General features: G+C 35.9%; 1 protein-coding gene across 1 annotated transcript; it reads left to right on the forward strand.

The window, feature by feature from the left end:
* The first annotated feature begins 5,317 nt into the window (after positions 1–5,317).
* LOC129003973 (uncharacterized) lies at positions 5,318–19,138 on the forward strand. Its single transcript, XM_054432333.1, has 5 exons — positions 5,318–5,335; positions 14,895–15,042; positions 16,943–17,165; positions 17,601–17,781; positions 18,278–19,138. The coding sequence occupies exons 1-5, from the start codon at positions 5,331–5,333 to the stop codon at positions 18,573–18,575; spliced, it is 855 nt and encodes a 284-aa protein (XP_054288308.1). The 5' UTR covers positions 5,318–5,330; the 3' UTR covers positions 18,576–19,138.
* The last annotated feature ends 1,655 nt before the right edge of the window (positions 19,139–20,793 follow it).

Genomic DNA, 20,793 nt, shown 5'->3' on the forward strand with positions numbered 1-20,793 from the left:
TATTGAACTTGAAGGTGTTTGATAAGAAATTTAATGCTAAATGCAAGTTTTCTAGAAATTCTTTTTATATACGTAACTAGCCATTGTTTAGTAATTAAAATAGCTGTAATTTGGAAACACACAAATACCGGTATTTTATAAATGTCCTTTTTACAAAAATAGTCTATTGCTAAATTTATATTGCAAATCAAATTGCATAAAGATTTCTATAATAGATTTAGAGGTATACATTTTAAATACTAAAAAACAAAATACCAGTAGCGAATATCTCGCTAACAAGGCATGTAACAAAAATTGTTATTCTTGATCTTCGTTTATTTTGACTCATGAAACCATTTAGATTTGCCGAAAAACTGGATTTTGGCTGTTTACTTACAGGACACCCTGTATAGGTATAAAATGGTATTATTTTATCTGATGAAGTTATATAAGTTGAAACTAGTAGATATTTATCGATTAAAACTCACCAATAATAAGAACAAGGTCAGTTGTGATAAAGCTATTTGCAGCGGTGTGAACATCATACTTGCCTTGCTCAAAATAAACTGCAATTTGTTAAACCATCTGGCCATTACTTGTCAGATATCACATGACAAATTTGGATGGATGATTACAAAATGCTGCGAGTTGATATTTTGTTGATTTTACCGACAATTTTGTTTACACTCCACGAATTCAGCAAACGAAAGGGCGACACGTGTATAAATTGTTGTACCTGTTTAACCAACATGCATCAGCATGAAGAATAAAACAGCAACTGGAGTACAGAACTTAACCTTCTTGGGTTCATACAATTTCAACTCAGTGCCTTGCCTTGGGAACTGAAAGCTTTGGTGTTAATGCGTTGAAATTGAAAATATTTTTATATACTCTACTCTTAACACAAGCTATGTCTGTTTTCATGTCTGTCTCTATGTATGTTTGTCTGTAATAATATCATTGTTACATCTCGAAATCCCGCGGAAGGATTTTGACTATTTTTTTTTATTAGGGACTTATTGTCCTAAAAACGTGATTGGTGACAGCTACTACCTAGGGAAGGTTTTGTATTTCGCTACACAGCTCATTTGAAAATTTAAAAATTTAACATTAACCTTATAGGCCAAGTATCTAGGCCTATGTTGGTTGAACAAAATAACAAGGAACACGTAAACAAAAGACTTGTAACATGTGTTTATTAAGTCATCCACAGTAGCAAATTATAATTGAGCGGAGCGAGCGAAGCGAGCGAAGCTCTTTGAGATCGGACCTTATGCAAACTATGTAATCAATTAACTCAATAACGGCTGAACATATTGAATCCAAACTTACCAGGGGTATTTCGACAAATATTTTTGATGTTTCGAAACAAACAAATTTCAATTTGATGATACCTGTACAATTTAAGACTGACATAAAATTTGCAATGTTTAACATGCGTCTTATGAGTTGCCATGATGGTTACGAGATAACAACGTAGATGTAAACAAAGAATTGTAGCGTATGCAACTCGACATTCTGTACCCACGGGCACCTCAGCTTGCACATGCACATATGGCCTATTTACAAAAGACAGTACAAAAGAAAAGGAGTCCGATGAATACCATTAAGCGTTGTTTAACAATACACCGATTCGCATAATTTCTGGCGGCCTTACTGAATTATTCCAAGCAGATTATTTCTTTTAATTGTTGTTATTGCTATTAGTTTTGTGGTAAATATTAGTCCGGAATGTGGGGAATGTTTATGACGATTAGATTAAGGTATCTACAATCCTAAAATGCTATGGGAACGGAGGGAAACAGGTCCGCGACGTAGGAAATGGTGAAGGAAGTAGTTAAGGTGAGTAGTCCGGAGTGTGGGAACTGTTTATGAAGATTAGACTAAGGTATCTACAATCCTAAAATGCTATGGGAAGGGAGAAAAACAGGTCCGCGGCGTAGGAAGTGGTGAAGGAAGTAGTAAAGGCGAGTAGTCTGGAGTGTGGGAACTATTAATGACGATTAGATTAAGGTATCTGTTATCCTAAAATGCTATGGGAAGGGAGGGAAACAGGTCCGCGGCGTAGGAAGTGGTGAAGGAAGTAGTAAATGCGAGTAGTCCGGAGCGTGGGAACTATTAATGAAGATTAGATTAAGGTATCTGTTATCCTAAAATGCTATGGGAAGGGAGGGAAACAGGTCCGCGACGTAGGAAGTCATGAAGGAAGCAGTAAAGGTGAGCGGTCCGGAGTGTGGGAACTGTTTATGACGATTAGATTAAGGTATCTACAATCTTAAAATGCTATGGGAAGGGAGGAAAACAGGTCCGTGACGTAGGAAGTGGTGAAGGAAGTAGTAGAGGTGAGTAGTCCGGAGTGTGGGAACTGTTTATGACGATTATATTAAGGTATCTACAATCCTAAAATGCTATGGGAAGGGAGGGAAACATGGTCTGCGACGAAGGAAGTGGTGAAGGAAGTAGTAGAGGTGAGTAGTCCGGAGTGTGGGAACTGTTTATGACGATTAGATTAAGGTATCTACAATCCTAAAATACCATGGGAAGGGAGGGAAACATGGTCTGCGACGAAGGAAGTGGTGAAGGAAGTAGTAAAGGTGAGTAGTCCGGAGTGTGGAAACTGTTTATGACGATTCGATTAAGGTATCTGCTATCTTAAAATGCAATGGGAAGGGAGGGAAACAGGTCCGCGACGTAGGAAGAGGTAAAGGAAGTAGTAAAGGCGAGCATTGTGGAGTTTGGGAACTGGAAACTAATTGTAACAGTTCAATTTCTGTATCTGAAATTGAAATACTGAAATGCTATGAGATGGGATGGAAAGATGTCCAAGACATAGGAAATGGTTAAAAGAATTAGTAAATGCTAGCAGTGCGGAGTGTGGGAAATGTTGTTGGCAATTAGATTAATGTATTTAAAATACTAAAATGCAATGTAAAGATATGACAACATGTCCACGACGTCGGAAGTAGTAAAGTTTAGCATCGCAGGGTGTGGGAACCGTTTGTGGCAGTTAGATTAATGTATCTGTAATACTTAAATGCTATGAGAAGGGAAGGAAACAATGACGTAGGAAATGGTGAAGGAAGTAGTAAAGGCTGGCATCGCAGAGTGGGGAAAAGATTTTCATCGAGTAAAGCTCGGTCTCCAGGTACTTAGTTTATAAACAGTAAAAGAGAGTATTCAAATTGAAATCTATAGAAACTGTATTTCCGAAGCAGGAATTACTATAAGATGAATTATTACAGCTAACAGAACAGCATGTTGGCATTTTTATGTCAGGTTGAAAATTTAGTACAACCCAATAGCATAGGCTTAGCATCAACACAGTGCAGGTTCTCAAATTAAATTGCCATAGCCTAATATAAAAACGTCTTTTATATTTGATTTTAATAATTTTGTTGTACGGTAATTTATTATGCATATACAGTATTTTTCATGATGATGCTGTAATTTAGCATGAGGAATAAATATATTCTTGTTTAATTCATCAATTCTCTATCCAGTGCCGTCTTTAAAATCTAATCTATTTATTGAGTACAGTAGGCCTATTTTGGCAACGGGGCGGAACTAGCGCAAACGTCACCAATTCAATGCCACTAGCGTCGCGATAACCACCATCTCTTTCAGGGTATCATCAGCTCGTGAAATTAGCCACGCCTTATTTCCTGTGGTGACCATTGACTATGGTATTGCTTTATATAGTCACCTTCTTCTGTCATTCTGTTTGCTGAGCAAAGTTTACTAATTGGCTAAATGTTTTAGTTGGAGAAAATGAGAAGGAAGCCTATAGGCCTATTACATAAATGGGAGCTAAACAAACATTAGGATATTGACAAAATAATACTTATCTTTATGCTATTACAAACACACAGTTTTACTATTACTCATATATACTGTACAAGTGAAAATCAATGACCTAATAGAAACAGCTGACTGGATTCATATTTCCTTCAACTCTTCCAACCAACCACGATAATTCAATTGGATTGTTGCTATGGTGACGTCATCATGTATTCAATTTGAATCATGAATCAAATTAAAGTTATTTGTTTATATCAAAGCTTGCTTACTCCGCTCAATTGGCGGACCTGAGGCCGCATGCCTAGTAAACTGGACAGTACAAAGGGAAAACGAGGCAATTGTTAGTAAACTCTGGTTTAGCAGTGAAATAAAAATTGTATAATATTATATTTATTTTATGATTGCTTTTACAATCGAAATAAGCTATAGCAAGCCATGGCTATCGATCCCCCGGTACAAAAAATAATATGAAAACGAAAACCCCTTAAATTTATATCATATTACTAACTAAAAGTATGACTACTAAACTTATTTTATTTTAAAAATATGCGTACAAATAAATTGAATGGGAACCCCCATTTTATATACCATAAAACCCCGTTCCTATAATCTAAATTTTAGCTTTAAAACCAATTTGAATAAACATAGGTTTAAACACGTTTAAACAAAACTGTGCTATCGGACACACACAGAAATGCAGCTGGCGATTTAGCCTCTGGGAATATTAAAACAAAAAAGTAAATCGGTCCCAGCTCTAGGTCTCAACACGAGACCTACGGTAATATTTCCTATATATATGGGAAAATCACTAAAACTATAATTTCTTCCGAGATAAAACATAATGGAACACTCGTCCAAACATTTTCATAGGCCTATACACCATTATAAAATCAGTATTGTCTAACCTCGGCATTTTTTCAACCGCCGGATTCCAAGGTAGCCCAAGTATCGCGCAGACATGATAACATAGGAGGTCGGTGAACGCAAGCACAACGACGCTTTTTACAGACATCGCGCCGATGAGTGTCCAGCCGTGCGCATGCGTAGTAACCAGACAGACCAGGTCTAACGCCGCAGAGCACTAGACGATTGTACAGCCCACTAACTGAAAATGTTCTATTTTGTTGCTCGTCTCATTGATCTCGTTACTCGTTAGTGCGATTAGTAATCAAAGGTATAATTGCACTTGCATCTACGTTATCTATTTAATCACACCTAGAACCGATAAAACTTACTCGGCACGAAGAATTGTATGATTTAATCACTCTGAGTTAAGTTATGTATAACCGTATAACTCACAACAAACCACTGCAGTTTGAGAGTTTTTTTTTTTTTGTAGAAAATGTTAAATGTAATTTTTTGTTAGATATTCATTCAATCAATTTAATCAATTAGCAAAGGTAACAGTGTACGGTAAAGTACTGTAGAACAATGCAAGTTTTGAGAGGGGCTACGATCAGCTTGTGCTCCAAGGCGATAGACCAACGATGTTTCAACTCTGTACAAGACTTGGTCCCGTCTCGCATCAGTCACGGCCGACGCTGCAGTCAACAATGAGGTGAGTAGCCTGTCAAATAGAACTATAAAAACAATGAATACATTTAGTATAAACCGAACTATAAATACGCTCACCGCAGCAAACCTACAGACTAAGCAAATTTCAATCTGCCTGATCAGAATTTTATTAATTTCCTTGATTTGACTAATTCTCTATTTAAATAAAATCAGTTTAATGAGTACGTAGGTTTGAAGAGGGCATTTTATGTGTAGATTGATTTTTATGGACATAGTTTCTTATTGTCTAGTATCAAATGTTATGCTTTGGAAAATAATCAAAACAACATTTTGTGTAAATTTGAAGCAGAGTGGTCATTGAGTTAATGTATTTTATGCTTCGGACAGATCTGAACCAAAGAGACTAAAGCTATTGGAAATTCGTTTTGCAAATAACTAAGGAACTTAACTAAGGACTAAATAAGGTTAAGGACTACATAAAAATAACAAAAAACAAAAATAACAAAAAACTATAAAGTAGAAAACCATATGAAAACTCAAAAATCAACACATGGGCCGTGTTTGAAACCAAAATGTTGGTCTATTTTATGTGCGGTGATAGATATTTATCATGCCGTAGTGATGAAAAATTGATATCCTATCCTATACTCTTATATGAGCAATGTTTGCTTGTATGTATGCTGCTTGCTAGCACAAAGATCTCTAAAACGGCTTCGAAGATTTCCTTCAAATGTTGTAAATATTTTATTTATGTCCTAAACAAAACGTGTTTAATGCAGTTAAAACTGCCGGCAATAATCTAATTAGGGCCACGTAAAAATGAAATTCAATTCGAAATTTTGTTACATAGGCCTTATGGGTTGCCAAGTACCCATGTTGGCTGAACAAAACAACAAGGATAAAGTAAACAAAAGACTTGTAACATGAACATGTGGTTATAACAAGCCATCCACAGAGTATATTAGCAAATTACAAAATACAGTAAAAAGGGAGATATTAGCAAAAATTACACTTAGGTACTCATTATATGTGAAATTTTCGATCAAAAATACTAATTATTTAACTTGGCTCTCTCCTACCAAAACTTACCCCAAAGTAATCAGCTGTTTTCATTTAAAAAAAAGTCAAAACTATGTTTATGCAAGTGCAAGTATTGTATGGGCTATTATAAATGAATGTTTTTTTTTTGCTATATCTCATAATAAGTCATTCCATAAGTTTGAAATGGTAAAAAATAGTTTATTTATTATTTATTAGTTATTTTAGACAGAAATTAGTAATTTAGATCAGCGCAATGTGTTGGTGACTCACATCAACTACGACGAATTTAGTTAAAACTGGTGACAACTTTAACATGGTGATAGAAAGGTAATTCAAAGGTAAAGGTTTCTCTATTTTCACCCCCACGCTGTAAATAAAACATGTGATTGGAATTTATTCCATTTGTTTCGATTTTGTGTTTATATTTCTTCACCAGTATGGAAACCCATCAAGCTCATGTTAATTTTTTTTTAATTTCAAATTAATTTTTTGCGCTTATATTTGAGCCTATTTTAATTTTTAAAGGGATTCTGCACATCTACAGGGATATATCTTTCCAACAGTGTGCGTAGATTTTCCCTGCGATGCACACGAGCTGAGTAAAAAGGTTTTAAAGAAACATGCTTGCCTATGGAAGATGGATGGATTGCTAGGTTAAAATTTCCTTCATAATAAATTGAAATTACACTGAAACTTAAATACTAAAAGAAAAAAATAGTTGTAAATTAAACGTGAGTATCCTTTATTGCTTTTCTACCAAAGTAAACTTAACTTAACCGAACCATAGCTCGGTCCCCAGGTACTATTGTTTAAATTCAACTAATTTGTTGTACAACTTGCAATAATATTATACCGGACCAGCTGATCAATTACACGCTCAACAATTTGTTTTAATGTTTACAGTCCGTATTTTTATATTAACTTGTTTTAATCTTGTCCATTCATAAACACATTTGTGCATATTATAGTCTGTATGAACCTGTCTTCTGGCCCTTCGTCGACCTGGGACAGCCTACCATTGACCGGTCAGCTCGGTCCGAATATAGGTTTCGTCATACAGACTATAGTAAGGAATGTAAAGGTGTATACCATAACTACCCTCCCCCTAAACCTTACAAACCACCAGCATTATCCTTTATCAGACCAAAGCTTCCGATGTTCCAATATTACGCAATGCAAGTTTCATTAGTTCCAAAACAATCCCTTGTCCGAGGGCCAGTTGTGATCCGTGACGACGCATTGTGGATATGTAAATATCCCGGGTTGCCTCATAGCCTCATACTCGGGCAACGGCCTCACCAGGCTAGCCTCAAGTCAAGGCCATTCTCACCGGTAGCCTCTCCGCCTCACGCACCTCCTAGGTGTCATTATTTAATTACACAAGGAAAAAGACGTTCCTGGGCCTTTGTTTATTCTGACGACGAGTAATTTAGAAAGTTAAGTGCTTAGGGGACAAAGTAAATGAGTTTGAAATATATATTTTTCATGTTACAAAAACCGTTTCTGCAAAAAACAATAATTTACAGGACAACAGTTCACAATCGTTTGCGGCCGTATAGATTCAGGATTTACACCATTGCAAAGGTTCTGTTTTGATTTTATTCCTCAGCTGGCAGTTTTTTTAGCTTTTGCTTCGTTTTGCGTTTTGCTATTTTTTTCGCACACTTGGTCGTCTTCACGGTAATGGGGTTCTTCGGTCCACTAGCTCCTTATTGCAGGCGTGCCTATCTAATTCAGCATCATATTTCCTATAGATAACTCCTTTCAAAATATAAATCGTTGTAGCCTACAAAAACAGTCGTTGATAAAGGAAATCATAAGATGTTCGGAATTGAATTTGATAAACTTTTCTTTTAACCTGAGGAAATAACAACCACATGGCTAATAAAACTAATGAACTTCGTTAACATATTTTGTAAGCAATTAAAATTAACAATTTTGCTTACCTTACCTGATAATTTGGCCAGTATTGCAAACTTCTAATTCGTAGTAAATTTGATACAAAAAAATATAGCTTTACTGTGTTGTAAGCAACAAAGACAATTTATTACATTCTTGACAAAATCAATGAATGTAAATCAAATAAAAGAATGCGATAATTATTAAAGGTTTTATACTGAGAAGTAACTAAGAGCTTTTTCGTTGCAATATGTTTTTTGCTAAATACATATTCTACGAGAAGTTTGTTGGCCGAGGTGTCGTTGACAGTAGGCTACAGGACAGGATGTTGACAGGCTGTTGAAACTGCAGCTGATTTCGCAGAGACCCACGACATTGCTTACCACTGCCTTTCTAATCTATTAATTAGGCAATTAATTCTATGTCTTTGTCAAGTCATATCTTAGCTGTGTTTGTTTTTGATTTGCTCTTGCATGCACTGTTAGCACCCATGGTTAGCACCAAATTGTTGCACTTGTATTCATATATTTATATACATAAATTTGTAGTTTTGTAATCGTTTAATGTTTTGTTGCATGCTCCATCAATGTCCTTATTGCTGCTAAAGCTGTGGTGTCTGTTCTAAAAAACATTAAAAATATATGTTTGTAAAAGTAGTTAATGACTTTCGAATAGTTAAAGTTGTATCCAATATTACCGATATTAACTCCTCTTTCGAGATGAGTTAAAATAACTATACGAATAACATAGCCTACTACCACATGTACAGAAACGGTATGGCTCATCATCATAAACAGATGACGTAGCCGTGACAGTTGGTTTGACAGTCCCATCTCCACCATTTGTTAACCGATTTTATCCATTGACGTATCATTGGAAAAAGCGTGTCGCGTAGATTTGCAAACTGGTCTTTAAATTTTGAAAAGTCCTTTGGGCTCTGTCCCAGTGATGTAGTAACACTTCGGCCCAGTAACATTTCGGCCAAACTCAAATTTCTTAGAAAAACAGTATCACTTCGTCCCACTCGCTTTTACAGACGATTAAATAAGCTAATGGAGTAACATTTCGGCCCGACGAAAAATTGACAAGGGTTGAGGAACGCAGTTCAGGTAGTAAGAGGTACATGACCTGTATACTTTGCAACCACCCTCTGGTGGAATGTCGCCCAACCGTCACCCTTTGCATTCTCTGACCTCACATGACGGAGAATCGGTGGAATCTTATCTAACCTAACCTAACCTAACTTAACCTAACCTGTCAAATATTTTGTTGGGACGAAGTGTTACTAGTGGGCAGGTAGAGAGTTGGACTGTAGGCCACATCTGAGGGTTTTGGGCCGAAATGTTACTGGGCCGAAGTGTTACTTGGGCCGAAGTGTTACGACACGGTCCCAGTGGCTTTGAAAGTTCCCATGTTATCCTTATGGAGAACATAATTGTTTACATTTTGATCAGCTGTATAATTTAATTGTTGTTATTTATTTTCCAATTCAATGAAACGCATTGAGTACATTTATTTATTATTTGAGTTTGTGTAAACATAACCTCCGAGACGGATCGTGTTAGTATGGTTGTCTCTTAAATTTGTGTATTTATCGTTGTTTTGTGTCGCTATGACGGATCGTGTTAGCATGATTGTAACTTAAATTTGTGCATTTATCGTTGTTTTGTGTAGCTATAATTTGTTTGTTTGTTGTTTTTTTTCTTTTAAATGCCTCCGACGCGACGACAACGAAACATAGACAGGAGGCGTAACCGTGATAACGGCCGTAGTTACAGAACAGTGACGCGTAATAGGCATCACAGTCAGCACCTGACGCTGGACAATCTCAACTATTAGGTTACAATGCGCCCTAACACTACCCCAAAACGACTTTTCGTTCTCAATAATTGGCCCTATCAATGACCTGTGTTGTCAGCGAGGCATTTTGCGAAGGAGAAAACCAGCCGGAATGCTTTAGGTTTATCAATAACAACGAAGATCAACATGGTCTGAGTTACACACCGGTAATCTTTGAGTTGACTCTTTTAAATTCATTGTAATTATGACTGTTATTCGTTTTGAACTAACTCCTGTGATACTTTGCAATTGCTCGAATTCGAGCAACATGTACACTAGTTTAAATATCCAATAAACAACTTTCGGACCAGTGACATAATTGCTTTATGTTTATGATCCATACTGCATCTGTTCTTATATTTGTGCATACTGATATTCCACGATATTCAAAGCTACTACACAAATCGTAGCTAACCACGAATATTTTATCATAATTTTATGTCCTATAAAAATATTGACTTCTGATTATTTGTCAACAAAAAATATGATCTGAGTGTTCCACTGGTTTTAAAGAATAGATCCCAAGAAGCAATGATAATGGCGTATGTTGTTACCCAGCTCTTGGTACTAAAACGATAGATCATTGCTGCGATGTTTGGATGTTATTTGGCAAGTGGCACGTGGATGGTTGTTTCTGTAACGCCGGTTTTCCGCCCCACTGGCGTTGATGCAACTATCTGCCTCTTCGACTAAATCTTCTCTGCCAAAACAATGGGTCCCAGGATGTGACGTTTCAGCCCTGCAGGGCCTCTCCGGCATGTTACATTGAGTATAATACTAAGTGATTCAAATAAATTGATATTTAAAATCTTTAGTACGACATTAGAGGGAGTCCATGAAGAATTCATTGTTGAATTACAACATTTGGTTTGCATCTTGTAAATTTGTAGGGATTCCAACAGCCATGAGTGTTACATATCCTCTAGTGGTTACTAACACTAAAATTAAGTGCTAGCTAAAAGTATTAGCAGAAAAAGGTTAGCACAGTTTTAGTTTAATGTGTAAACAATCTGTAGAATTTGTTTTTTTAATGCAATTGAAAACCCTCACCTCACTTAGACAGCATGCACTTTGTGTTAGGTGACATGGTGGAGTTTCAGTGATCTGTGTCTCTTTGTTACTGACTAAGATCAGCTGATTCATCATTCAGGATTATTTATTTAAAGCCCTATGATCATAGGAACAGCTGAGTCCGGTCAAGGCAATTGCCTCGGTCCAGAACCATCAAAAAAGCTACCGTACTGACTTTTCTCAGGAAACACTGTTCTAGCACCTTTATTGGTCCTCATCAGCCTTACCATCATTGGGGATTTTCTCTCACCAGAAGTACAAGTCTGCTTCCTTATAAGTCTCCTTATAAGTTCTCAACTGCCTATAGGCAGTTCTTAATAGACAATTGAAAGATCAGTAGTGTTTCTTCATTATAAAAAACGCACTGCATTAATTCAAAATGAGTCCTAATAGTGAATATTTGGGGTAAAACAATGGTGGGGTATAGTGATGACATAAAAAGAACCCGAGAAAAGATACAAAAAAGATTTATTTTGTTGTATTCCTGGCATCAAAAAGATTTTATACATAGCTTATAAACTTCAACATGGGCACTATTTCTTGCTCTACATACATCCACACGATGATCTACTCATATTTCAGCCCACATGTTGTAGGCTACATTTCTCGTGTTACAGTGGACACCACATCTCTGATTCATTCTCTTAGTGTGGCTGATTTCGGTTTTTTTCAGAATAAACAATGTTTGCTACAATCAATTATCAATCAATTATCAATTATCAATTATTTAAGATGGGGACGCCACTATGTGCGTATTTTAACCCAAATATGAGTGAAGGATGAGTGTAGGATGAGTGGCGCGATCTTGTAGTCTTGTTAGTGACTAAGGCCGACATGTTCCTTAGACACAGCTGTTAATTAATAGCCCATACAGCTAATGGCAACTAAGGGACCTACAGTTTATAGTGGAATCCGAACCACATTTTTCCTTGTAATTTACGAATTGGTCTAATTATCAGGATAGTACTGCGGATAGTCGTAGTACTCACTAGTGCGGACGTTAATCCACACCAGGGAGCATCGCATCCACAGTGCATTCCTATAAATATCCACAATTCGTGACCTCCCAGTAGCTGGATTACATATAATCAAAGAAAAAAAAATCACTTTCACGTGTGAGAGTCAGGTCGGTTTTCTTGGAGGTAGGTTATGCTTTGGGGCCACATCTCCCAATCCACCTGGTTGGGAACTTAAAATTTAAGGCATCTCGAAAAATGGTTTTATAATGTGGAGGGGCTCCATCCTGCTGAAAATGAAAACGGTTTGCATTTTCCATTCTATCAAGTTGAGGAAACGATGGTTAGAGAGGGATTTCGTTGGACTTCTTACACAAGTCTAATGGTTTCAACCTTCTGGTTCAAGACTGGTCATAACTGACACAGTGTTTATGAACTGCTTACTCCAACACTCCAACAAAATGTTATTTTCATGATGTAGAGTGTTGTTAAATTTTCTTCTAAATGCTTGTTGTACAAGAGTCACTGATTTAAGTTCACTTAATAACTTTAATCATTTAACCTAATCATGATGGAAAACCTGTTTGTAAAGAAAACACAACTTTTAACTTAGTTTATTTAAAAGAATAAGTAAGTTGTAGATTAGCACAACAATCAACACAGCTGTTTTACTGAATGTAAACAAAACTATTTGAGTTACCAGATGCAGGGGTACCAATATGAAATATTTAATTCATCTTATAATAGTTTTACAGACAGTTAAAACCCCACCATTATTTTATGAAAAAAAACCTTTATAGTCTAATATAATTTTTCCCATGTTGTAAATAAATGTAGATAGTATCATACCATGGTGTTTTTATGTGACTGTCTATTACATACAAAAGATTGTCATGGCACAAATCTCTTGCACGAACCATTACCCATTTAGGTGGGCTACCATAATGTCTTCCTGTCTCCATGCATTAATTGTTTTGCTATTGTTCCTAGTTCTTTCATAAAACTACCCTAATTAGGCCTAAACTTAGTACCAAGTAGGTTTATAGAGACTAGAGACTTGCCCATTTGAATTAAACAGTTTAATTGAATACTACAGTACCAATTGCGCAGCATTTTCAAGGCAATTAGTTTTATAGTTTTATTTTGCAGAAAAAAATTGCATATGTTTTGTAATCATATTGACGGTTTTGTTACAAGCGGTTTAAATATTTATGCAACCGAACAGTTATTTAAATAGATTGAATTCAATATAAGCTTTTAGAAACTTGAATTGTTACAAAACCATCGAAAAACCTTCATAGTTTTTAATGTGCGGTTGTGTATGTGAAGTAATAGAATCCGTGACACAAATGAAAACTTTATACATCAAATTTGCTAAAAAGTATAATATCCTTACACTGTTACACACTCTATTATGTTTTGTTGCTCATAACTGTACCAAATAAAACATGGATTAAGGTTTTTATGTTATTACTATGAGTCAAAATTAAATCATGCAAGCAACAAATTTTGTGTCGTATAAGATTCATATTTTATATCGCGCATGAAGTAAAATGGTAATTGGTGTAGGTCGAGGCGGAACCGCTGTGTGAACCTCCGTTACACTTCTTGTGCTTCTCTACAATTATGTTTTCGACACGGTTCTCGGTCAGGTCATCTTCACACAATGGCCAAACCAAAGAAACCAACCTGTCTACTAGGCAATATGATCCATCAAATTGGCTGTGATTCATATCAAACTTTAAGCAATATTTGAAAATAGGATAACTCTTAGGCCTAGAACAGATTAAAAGAAAGTTTTCCTTTTGGTCAGCGGAATTACATCTAAAAGAGTTTATGTGACAAAATGGAATCTCTATACCACCCTTAGAAATTACTGGCATAAATTTAAAATAGATCGGAAAATATACATTCTAATAGATTTTCTAATAGTTCTCTGGAAATGTCAAAAAGAGCTTAATTATATTCTCTTTCAAGAGCAAAAGGATAATTGCCCAGTAGCTAGATGAGTGAATACAGTGCTTGTCTGATCAGATGAGATGGTTGTAGGTTCGATCCTGAGAAAAGACAAAATCTTTTCAAGGGCTTGAAACTTGGCACAGTTTACCTTGAACATTGGGAATTTAATAAATTATCCTGAATAAAGGCCCAAGTGATCTTAGTCAGTGACAGAGCTGACGTATCATTCATTCAATCTGATGGTTCACTAATTTCCGCCTTAAAATATTCACTCCGATGTGTTAGAATGATAAAAGCTTAAACGAATCTAAAATTATTAAGATCAAATACAAGAATAATTTGCAAACTATTTCTATCCCTCTGGTATTTTTTAGAGGGAAAGGTTTAAATAACTAGTAAGGGCACTTGTAAGGGCTTTACAAGTTAAAACTGAAATTATACTAAAGCGATTTTTACTGTGAAAAATGAAAGGCCACAATCCAAAAATGGACAAACCCTGTAGATGTGTATGTAATATCATACTATACATGTGTATTATAAATGTGAAAAGTAAAGTACGAGTAAAGTACTCGTATATGGGTTGCTCACCTAGTAATTTAAAGGTCGCCGGTTCAATCCAGAAAAGTGTGTAGCTTTTGGTCCCAGCAGTGCTTGATCATATAGGCCTTGATAAATGGTCCTGGCTAATGAAACAGCTGATCTTAGTTAGAAACAATAAGCTACAAAGATCATAACTCCATTCTACACTCATCCTTCACTCATTTGGGTTGAAATACGCACATAGGTTGTGTTCCCATCTTAAATGATAAGTATAATTGATATTCATATGACTTGTAGGGTAGGAGCAGTGCTTCTAGTGGGGTGTCTACTACTAGGCTTCTGCAGTGGTCAGTTCGGGGTGGGAGTTCCCTACGCTAGACCGGCCAAGGAGTCTCCTTCCAATGACTTACAGCCTGGCACAGACATCGGACTGGACAGAATACAGGTTAGTATTGTATATCTAAGTTTACAAACCGAACATAGAAAAAGACTCATTTTACAGGGGTAAGTTAGGATTTGTAAAATGGATGTACAAGGAATATTGCGATTGTATTTAAAAGTAAAATGAGCGTTTTAGGCACAAATTGTCCAACCATCAAGCAAGTATACAATGGCATATTTTTCAACAAAACATTCAAGCTTTTGGACTATTCTCTAACAAAAAAGTAAAAAAAATAAAAACAGTAAAACCTTACTAATTTAGTTTGAAGTGAAGTCAGTATCAAGACTGTAATCTGTAATCTAAAAATATAAAAAAAAAACATAAAAAACGGTACCTGTACCAGTAAACTGAGACATACACTAGCTTCCTCCCAACAACAATTATAATGCTGAGAGTAACTATGCTAGTTTATGGGAAAAATCACCAGAATTGTAATAACTTTTGAACCGTAATATTTACATCATTAGGTGTTGTACTATTTTGTTAACAGTTTAAACGACCAAAAGTTAACCTACTAAATTTTAAACAAAATAGTTAGCGCGGTTTTTATGAAAAGCAAATTTTTTGTTGTTTTATGGGTTTTTATGGAATCTATATAAATAAAATTAGAGTTTTGTCTGTACATTGCTCAGAATTATATATTTTTAGGTTATTTTTACGTTTTATACATTAAAGAAGCTGAAACAAGTCTTATCTCTATTTCTGTCTGTCTGTCTGTCTTTCTGTAACACTCAAGATGGCATTTTACTCAATCTTCTCCATGAAAACGAGAGTACCTATCAAGATCCAAGTCATTTTAATGTATTCACTGGATTGGCGAGAGTGTCTTTAGCCATTAAAACATGGCCTCACTACTTTGTAAATAAAATTACGGACGTTCAAAAATGCGGTTTTGTGCGATTTTTGCCAAGTTTTCGGTCAATTTTTATCACATATTAATCATCTATGAAATAATGAACAGCTGTTCGGATCAAGATTATTTTTTCTAGCTGTCACCGATATGTTTACAAATGTTGTTTACAAATACCGAAATCATTTCCGATCAGGTTTTGAAAGCAAATCCCAAACAAAGTGAGATTAAAAACGTTTTTCTTACATAACGGATTTAATTAATCGCAAGTGCAATATTATAGTGTAACCGTAAATGAAATTAAATAACTAGGCATCATCCAGGTCAGGAACCAGAGATTATTTGTGTTTGAAATTGTTCTTGAGTTTTGATAACCAGAAAGAAGATCTTGAATCAGTGTTGTATAGGACTGGGACACTTATAATGATCGTCGCCAATAGCTTACAAACAAGGTTTCCATTCACTGACGGCGCTTCAATGGCGATTGTGTAAAGTGTAAAGTAAAAAAAATCACAACTGCAGTGGGTGGTTGTAAGTAGGCCTAATAGAGGTATACGGATGATGCTAAACTCGCTTTTCGAATGTGTCACTTTCTGTTTCTACTCACCGTGTGATGCAATCGCTGGACCATACAGCCAATAGGCGCATAGCCCATCTCTTGGGTACGTACGCCTACCTATTTATTCATAACAACCTTTTTCAATGACGATTCTTGATACCTGTACTTTTCCATGGAATACATGGCCTACCTACTTAAGAAATAAAGTTACAAATGTCCAAAATCCCAACACATTTTGTGATTTTTGTCACATTCAACTGACTACTATAAGATCCCCGTGCATAGAACGGGCACACAGCTAGTCAAAACTAAAAATTAAAACTTCAAAAAAAAAAAAAAACGCCGGGTTATACCCCGGTAAAGATATTAAGCCGGGCCCCCCTCCCCTTGAATAACATGTTTGGCGGGGCCCCCTTGGGGCCCTGGCTCCGGTAAAATTGTCCGTAAAAACTGGTCTGAGTACGGCCCTGTGCTACAGTAGTTTTATTGTGCAGGTAGTGAGTTCAGCTTTGAGAGTGACTCCTCATAGAGACCGACCCCGAGGCAAGCGAGCGACTGTCACTTCATGGAGAAGACCTCGACAGCATCAGTTTGTCACCAAGGAGGACAGAGTTTCTCCCCCCGCCATCATTAGGGTCTACCCCCCGGCCCCCGCCCCTACCGCAGCCAGACGCAAGGGCAAGAGAATCATCTACTACGCCACTCTGCCTGAGATAGGTGAGAGTAGAGATACAGAAGGAGAAGATAAACTAGAAAGTTGAGCAAACCAAACTTCAGCAAAACATGGGTTATAGGTCAAGTACTGGTTAACAACACTCATAAATAACTTTAGTAGCACATGGCTATACATCAATATGTTCATTTTTAGTAATTGAGTGACCTATTGGGACATAATGACGAAAAATTACATGAATACACAGAGAGATACTGAAGAAAAAATATTAAAAATTACTAATTTACCCAGTGGTGCTTACCCTTCAATCAGAAGCTTACCAAATTGAGCCCAAGAAAATTATTAAGAATATTTTCATTTTGTGTTTCTAATCTATTGCTGCTGGTCAGTGAACTGTATTTCATATAAACTAACAATGAAATTATTTGATAAATTCTGTTCTACAGACAATAAACCTTAAATATTTTCATCTTGTTCAGTTCGACCTCCCGGATGGTATGATCAGCGGCTGGACTACTACGACACCAGAGCCTCCAGTCCTCAGCAGTACCGCCAACCCATATACAGCGGATACACAGGCTATCAGGGCTACCACAACAACGAAAACGAAGTCACCAGAGTTCAGTCAAACATCATTGATGTCACTCCACCCAGAAATAGGTAGAAAAATTAATTTAGAATAAAAAAATTAAAGGTATTACTACAATCTTATCTCAGCCACCTTTGTTTCAAAATACCTCTCACCTCAGTAAGAAGTTTGTTTTTTCCTGAATACAATAACACACTCTCATTGGTTTAGTCGTACTACATTGTGATTGTATTAATCATATTTTATTCTCATTGTCCTCTTTTAGTCACACCCATTTGGTTTCAAGTTTAAAATAAAAACTTTGTCAAGATTTTTGAATTTTTATTTTCATGAGGCCTTTCATCAGCTATGCTCATCATCACACACATAACAAAACCCATTGGTTGTTCCACAGACATGAGATCACTTTCAACTATTGTTGTGACAACTTAAGACTAAAACCATGATCGTTAAGTGAGATTGTTAATTAATTGCCTGTTATAAAAATTCAGGAACACAATTAACTTGGAATGAAAGTTCTTGTGTTTGATCCAAATGTATTTGCAATTCAAACTGTTCTTTTTTCAGGTTTTCTTCAACGCCAAAGTTCACTATCATAGACGTAGAGCCTCCTTACAACTACAACAACTACAACAACTACAACCGCTACAGCTACAACCCCTCCTACCCCTCATGGCAGCGACGCCCCTCCCTCCCCCCCACCTATGATAGGCCAGAGCCTTCCCTAGAGCCTGTTAAGTTGGAGATTCCCACAACTCTACAGTCAGCCTCCAACTCTACGGATAATGACAACTCTACACGCCTCGTCCCTGATCTCTCTAATTCGCCGATCTCTATTCGATCTTCCTCTAAATTTATAACGTAGTCTCAGTTTTATTCTTAGCCTTTAAAAGTTGTAAAATTGTGATAAATTGAAAAGTACTCATATTGATTCTATTCAAATACTGTTTAAATTATTGTTAAGAACTCATATTTTATGATGCAATGCTCTATGGTTTAAATTTTAAAAATTGTACGTTTTTTGTCATTTGTAATTTTTCTTAACCTATTGTAGGTAAATGCAGTGGCAGAACGAATTTGAACTGGGTACCTCTGCAAAATTCACTCACAAATCAGGATAGTTAAGAAATAAGAAATTCTCTCCAGAACATAAGTACGGTAATTTGAGATATTTTCTTTTTTTACAAAATTGTGTAAACAAGTTTTGTAACCTTTTACTTCTCTATGGAAATTGTCTGCAGGTGTATTAGTTACAACCCTGGGTAGAGGTCTAATTAAGAATGGCGCATATGGATACTTAAACCTTTTAATTGTTTTGTTTTGGAGTATCCAAACATAAAATAATAGGGTTATACCGTCCCACCTCTTGATTCCCACCATTTTTTGTAATTTTTCTATTTTTGATAAGGTATGTTAAATTATTTAACTTTTTAAGCTAATAAATAAATGATAATTTTTAAGTGACGATACGGTTTTTATTTTACACCTCTTTACTTTTTTCAAAGAAATGTGTAATGTTTATTTTTTTGTTTCACCAAACAGATTTTTTTTGCCTATTGAAAAACCACATGAAAGGCAGGGGTGAGGTTCATAATGTCCAAATTTCACAAACTCCAACGTCTAAAATATTAAATAAACAGTGCGTTTCATAACCTCCAAATTTCATAAACTCCAAAACTATAACTTTCAAATAATCACCGATTCACAATGTCCAAATTTCAAAACTCCAACGTTTAAATATCAAATAAACAGAGGGGTTCATAACCTCCAAGTTTCATAAGCTCCAACGGTACAGTCTCTGCCAGAAGTCGCTGCAGAGGTTGCCGTGGTTCGGGATGTAGGCGCTACACGTTCTACTGTTGTAGCGGTGTAACACGAAGTATCATTGTTGCTCCGTAAGAGTTCCCATAGTCCGATCATGCTGGTTCGCGAACTCGTTCGAATAAACGTAGGTTTACACGTTTGTACCAAATTTCATCAAAATCGGATGATTTTTGCTCGAGTTATCGCGCTAACGGACACACATATAAATATATATATATCTGATGGTGTTTTTGGTCTCTAGGGACTTCAAAACGAAAAAGTAAATCGGTCCTGGGACCAGGTCTTTTTACTACGGTAATAGCTTATTCCCTATAGGGGAAATTCGCTGAAATGTAAATTTGATTTGCACATTGTGTGCTAACATATATTTGAGTCACACATCTGAGTGTTCTTCAATCATTAAAATGTACGTATAATCAGTAGTTGAGTGCTGGCGAACGGTGCCTGCTATCTGACGACTGTGGCAACCACTAGAGAGACTTCTGGCCCAGACTGTACCGTTGGAGGTTATGAAATTTGGACATTATGAACCGCTCTGTTTATTTAATATTTAAACGTTGGAGTTTGTGAAACCTGGACATTGTGTAACAGTGATTATTTGAAAGTTATAGATTTGGAGCTTATGAAATTTGGAGGTTATGAACCGCTCTGTTTATTTAATATTTTAAGCGTTGGAGTTTGTGAAATTTGGAGTTTATGAAACGCTCCCAAAGGCAGTTTTACAACATTTTACTTCAGAGCAGTTTTAGCCATTTGCCATTTTAGTGTTTGAGTCAAAGGTTTGAGATATAAAAGTGTTAAACAAATTTATTTTCATAAAGATATAAATAGTTTATGAATATTGAAATTTTAAGGGTCCTGCCCTGCTGGCTCTTACCGAAGGTAGAGGTACCCCTTTTTGTAAAAAAGGTGTATGTATTTGATTCAAAATTGCGCTTTAATGAAATTAAAATTTTGTGGTCAACTTGGAACCTATGATAAAAATATTGATGAAAAGATTATATATCTTCATTCATTTTCATACGTAACTTGGAGCGTACTCCAATAGTGTATCAAAGAATTGCAGGATTCAACCTATAGGATTTGGTTTACATTTTTCATTTTTATTGGGATAATTTTCACTCATCATTTTGTTTCAGTGATAAAACAGAACAATAATAGCAAAAAAATATTGTGACTAAAATGACTTTAATAGAAAATTATCATCACAAATCAAGACATCACCACAAATCACAATATATACTTAACACAAAAGTGTT

Source organism: Macrosteles quadrilineatus, unplaced genomic scaffold (genome assembly GCF_028750875.1).
Source record: "Macrosteles quadrilineatus isolate MER2022 unplaced genomic scaffold, UCM_ALF_1.0 Scaffold_9__3_contigs__length_116548681, whole genome shotgun sequence".
Classification (NCBI taxonomy): domain Eukaryota; kingdom Metazoa; phylum Arthropoda; class Insecta; order Hemiptera; family Cicadellidae; genus Macrosteles; species Macrosteles quadrilineatus.

Coding starts and splice junctions, on each gene's coding strand:
- LOC129003973 (XM_054432333.1), top strand. Junction 17,166..17,600: donor CGCCACTCTGCCTGAGATAG/GTGAGAGTAGAG, acceptor CATCTTGTTCAG/TTCGACCTCCCGGATGGTAT. Junction 17,782..18,277: donor GTCACTCCACCCAGAAATAG/GTAGAAAAATTA, acceptor TTCTTTTTTCAG/GTTTTCTTCAACGCCAAAGT.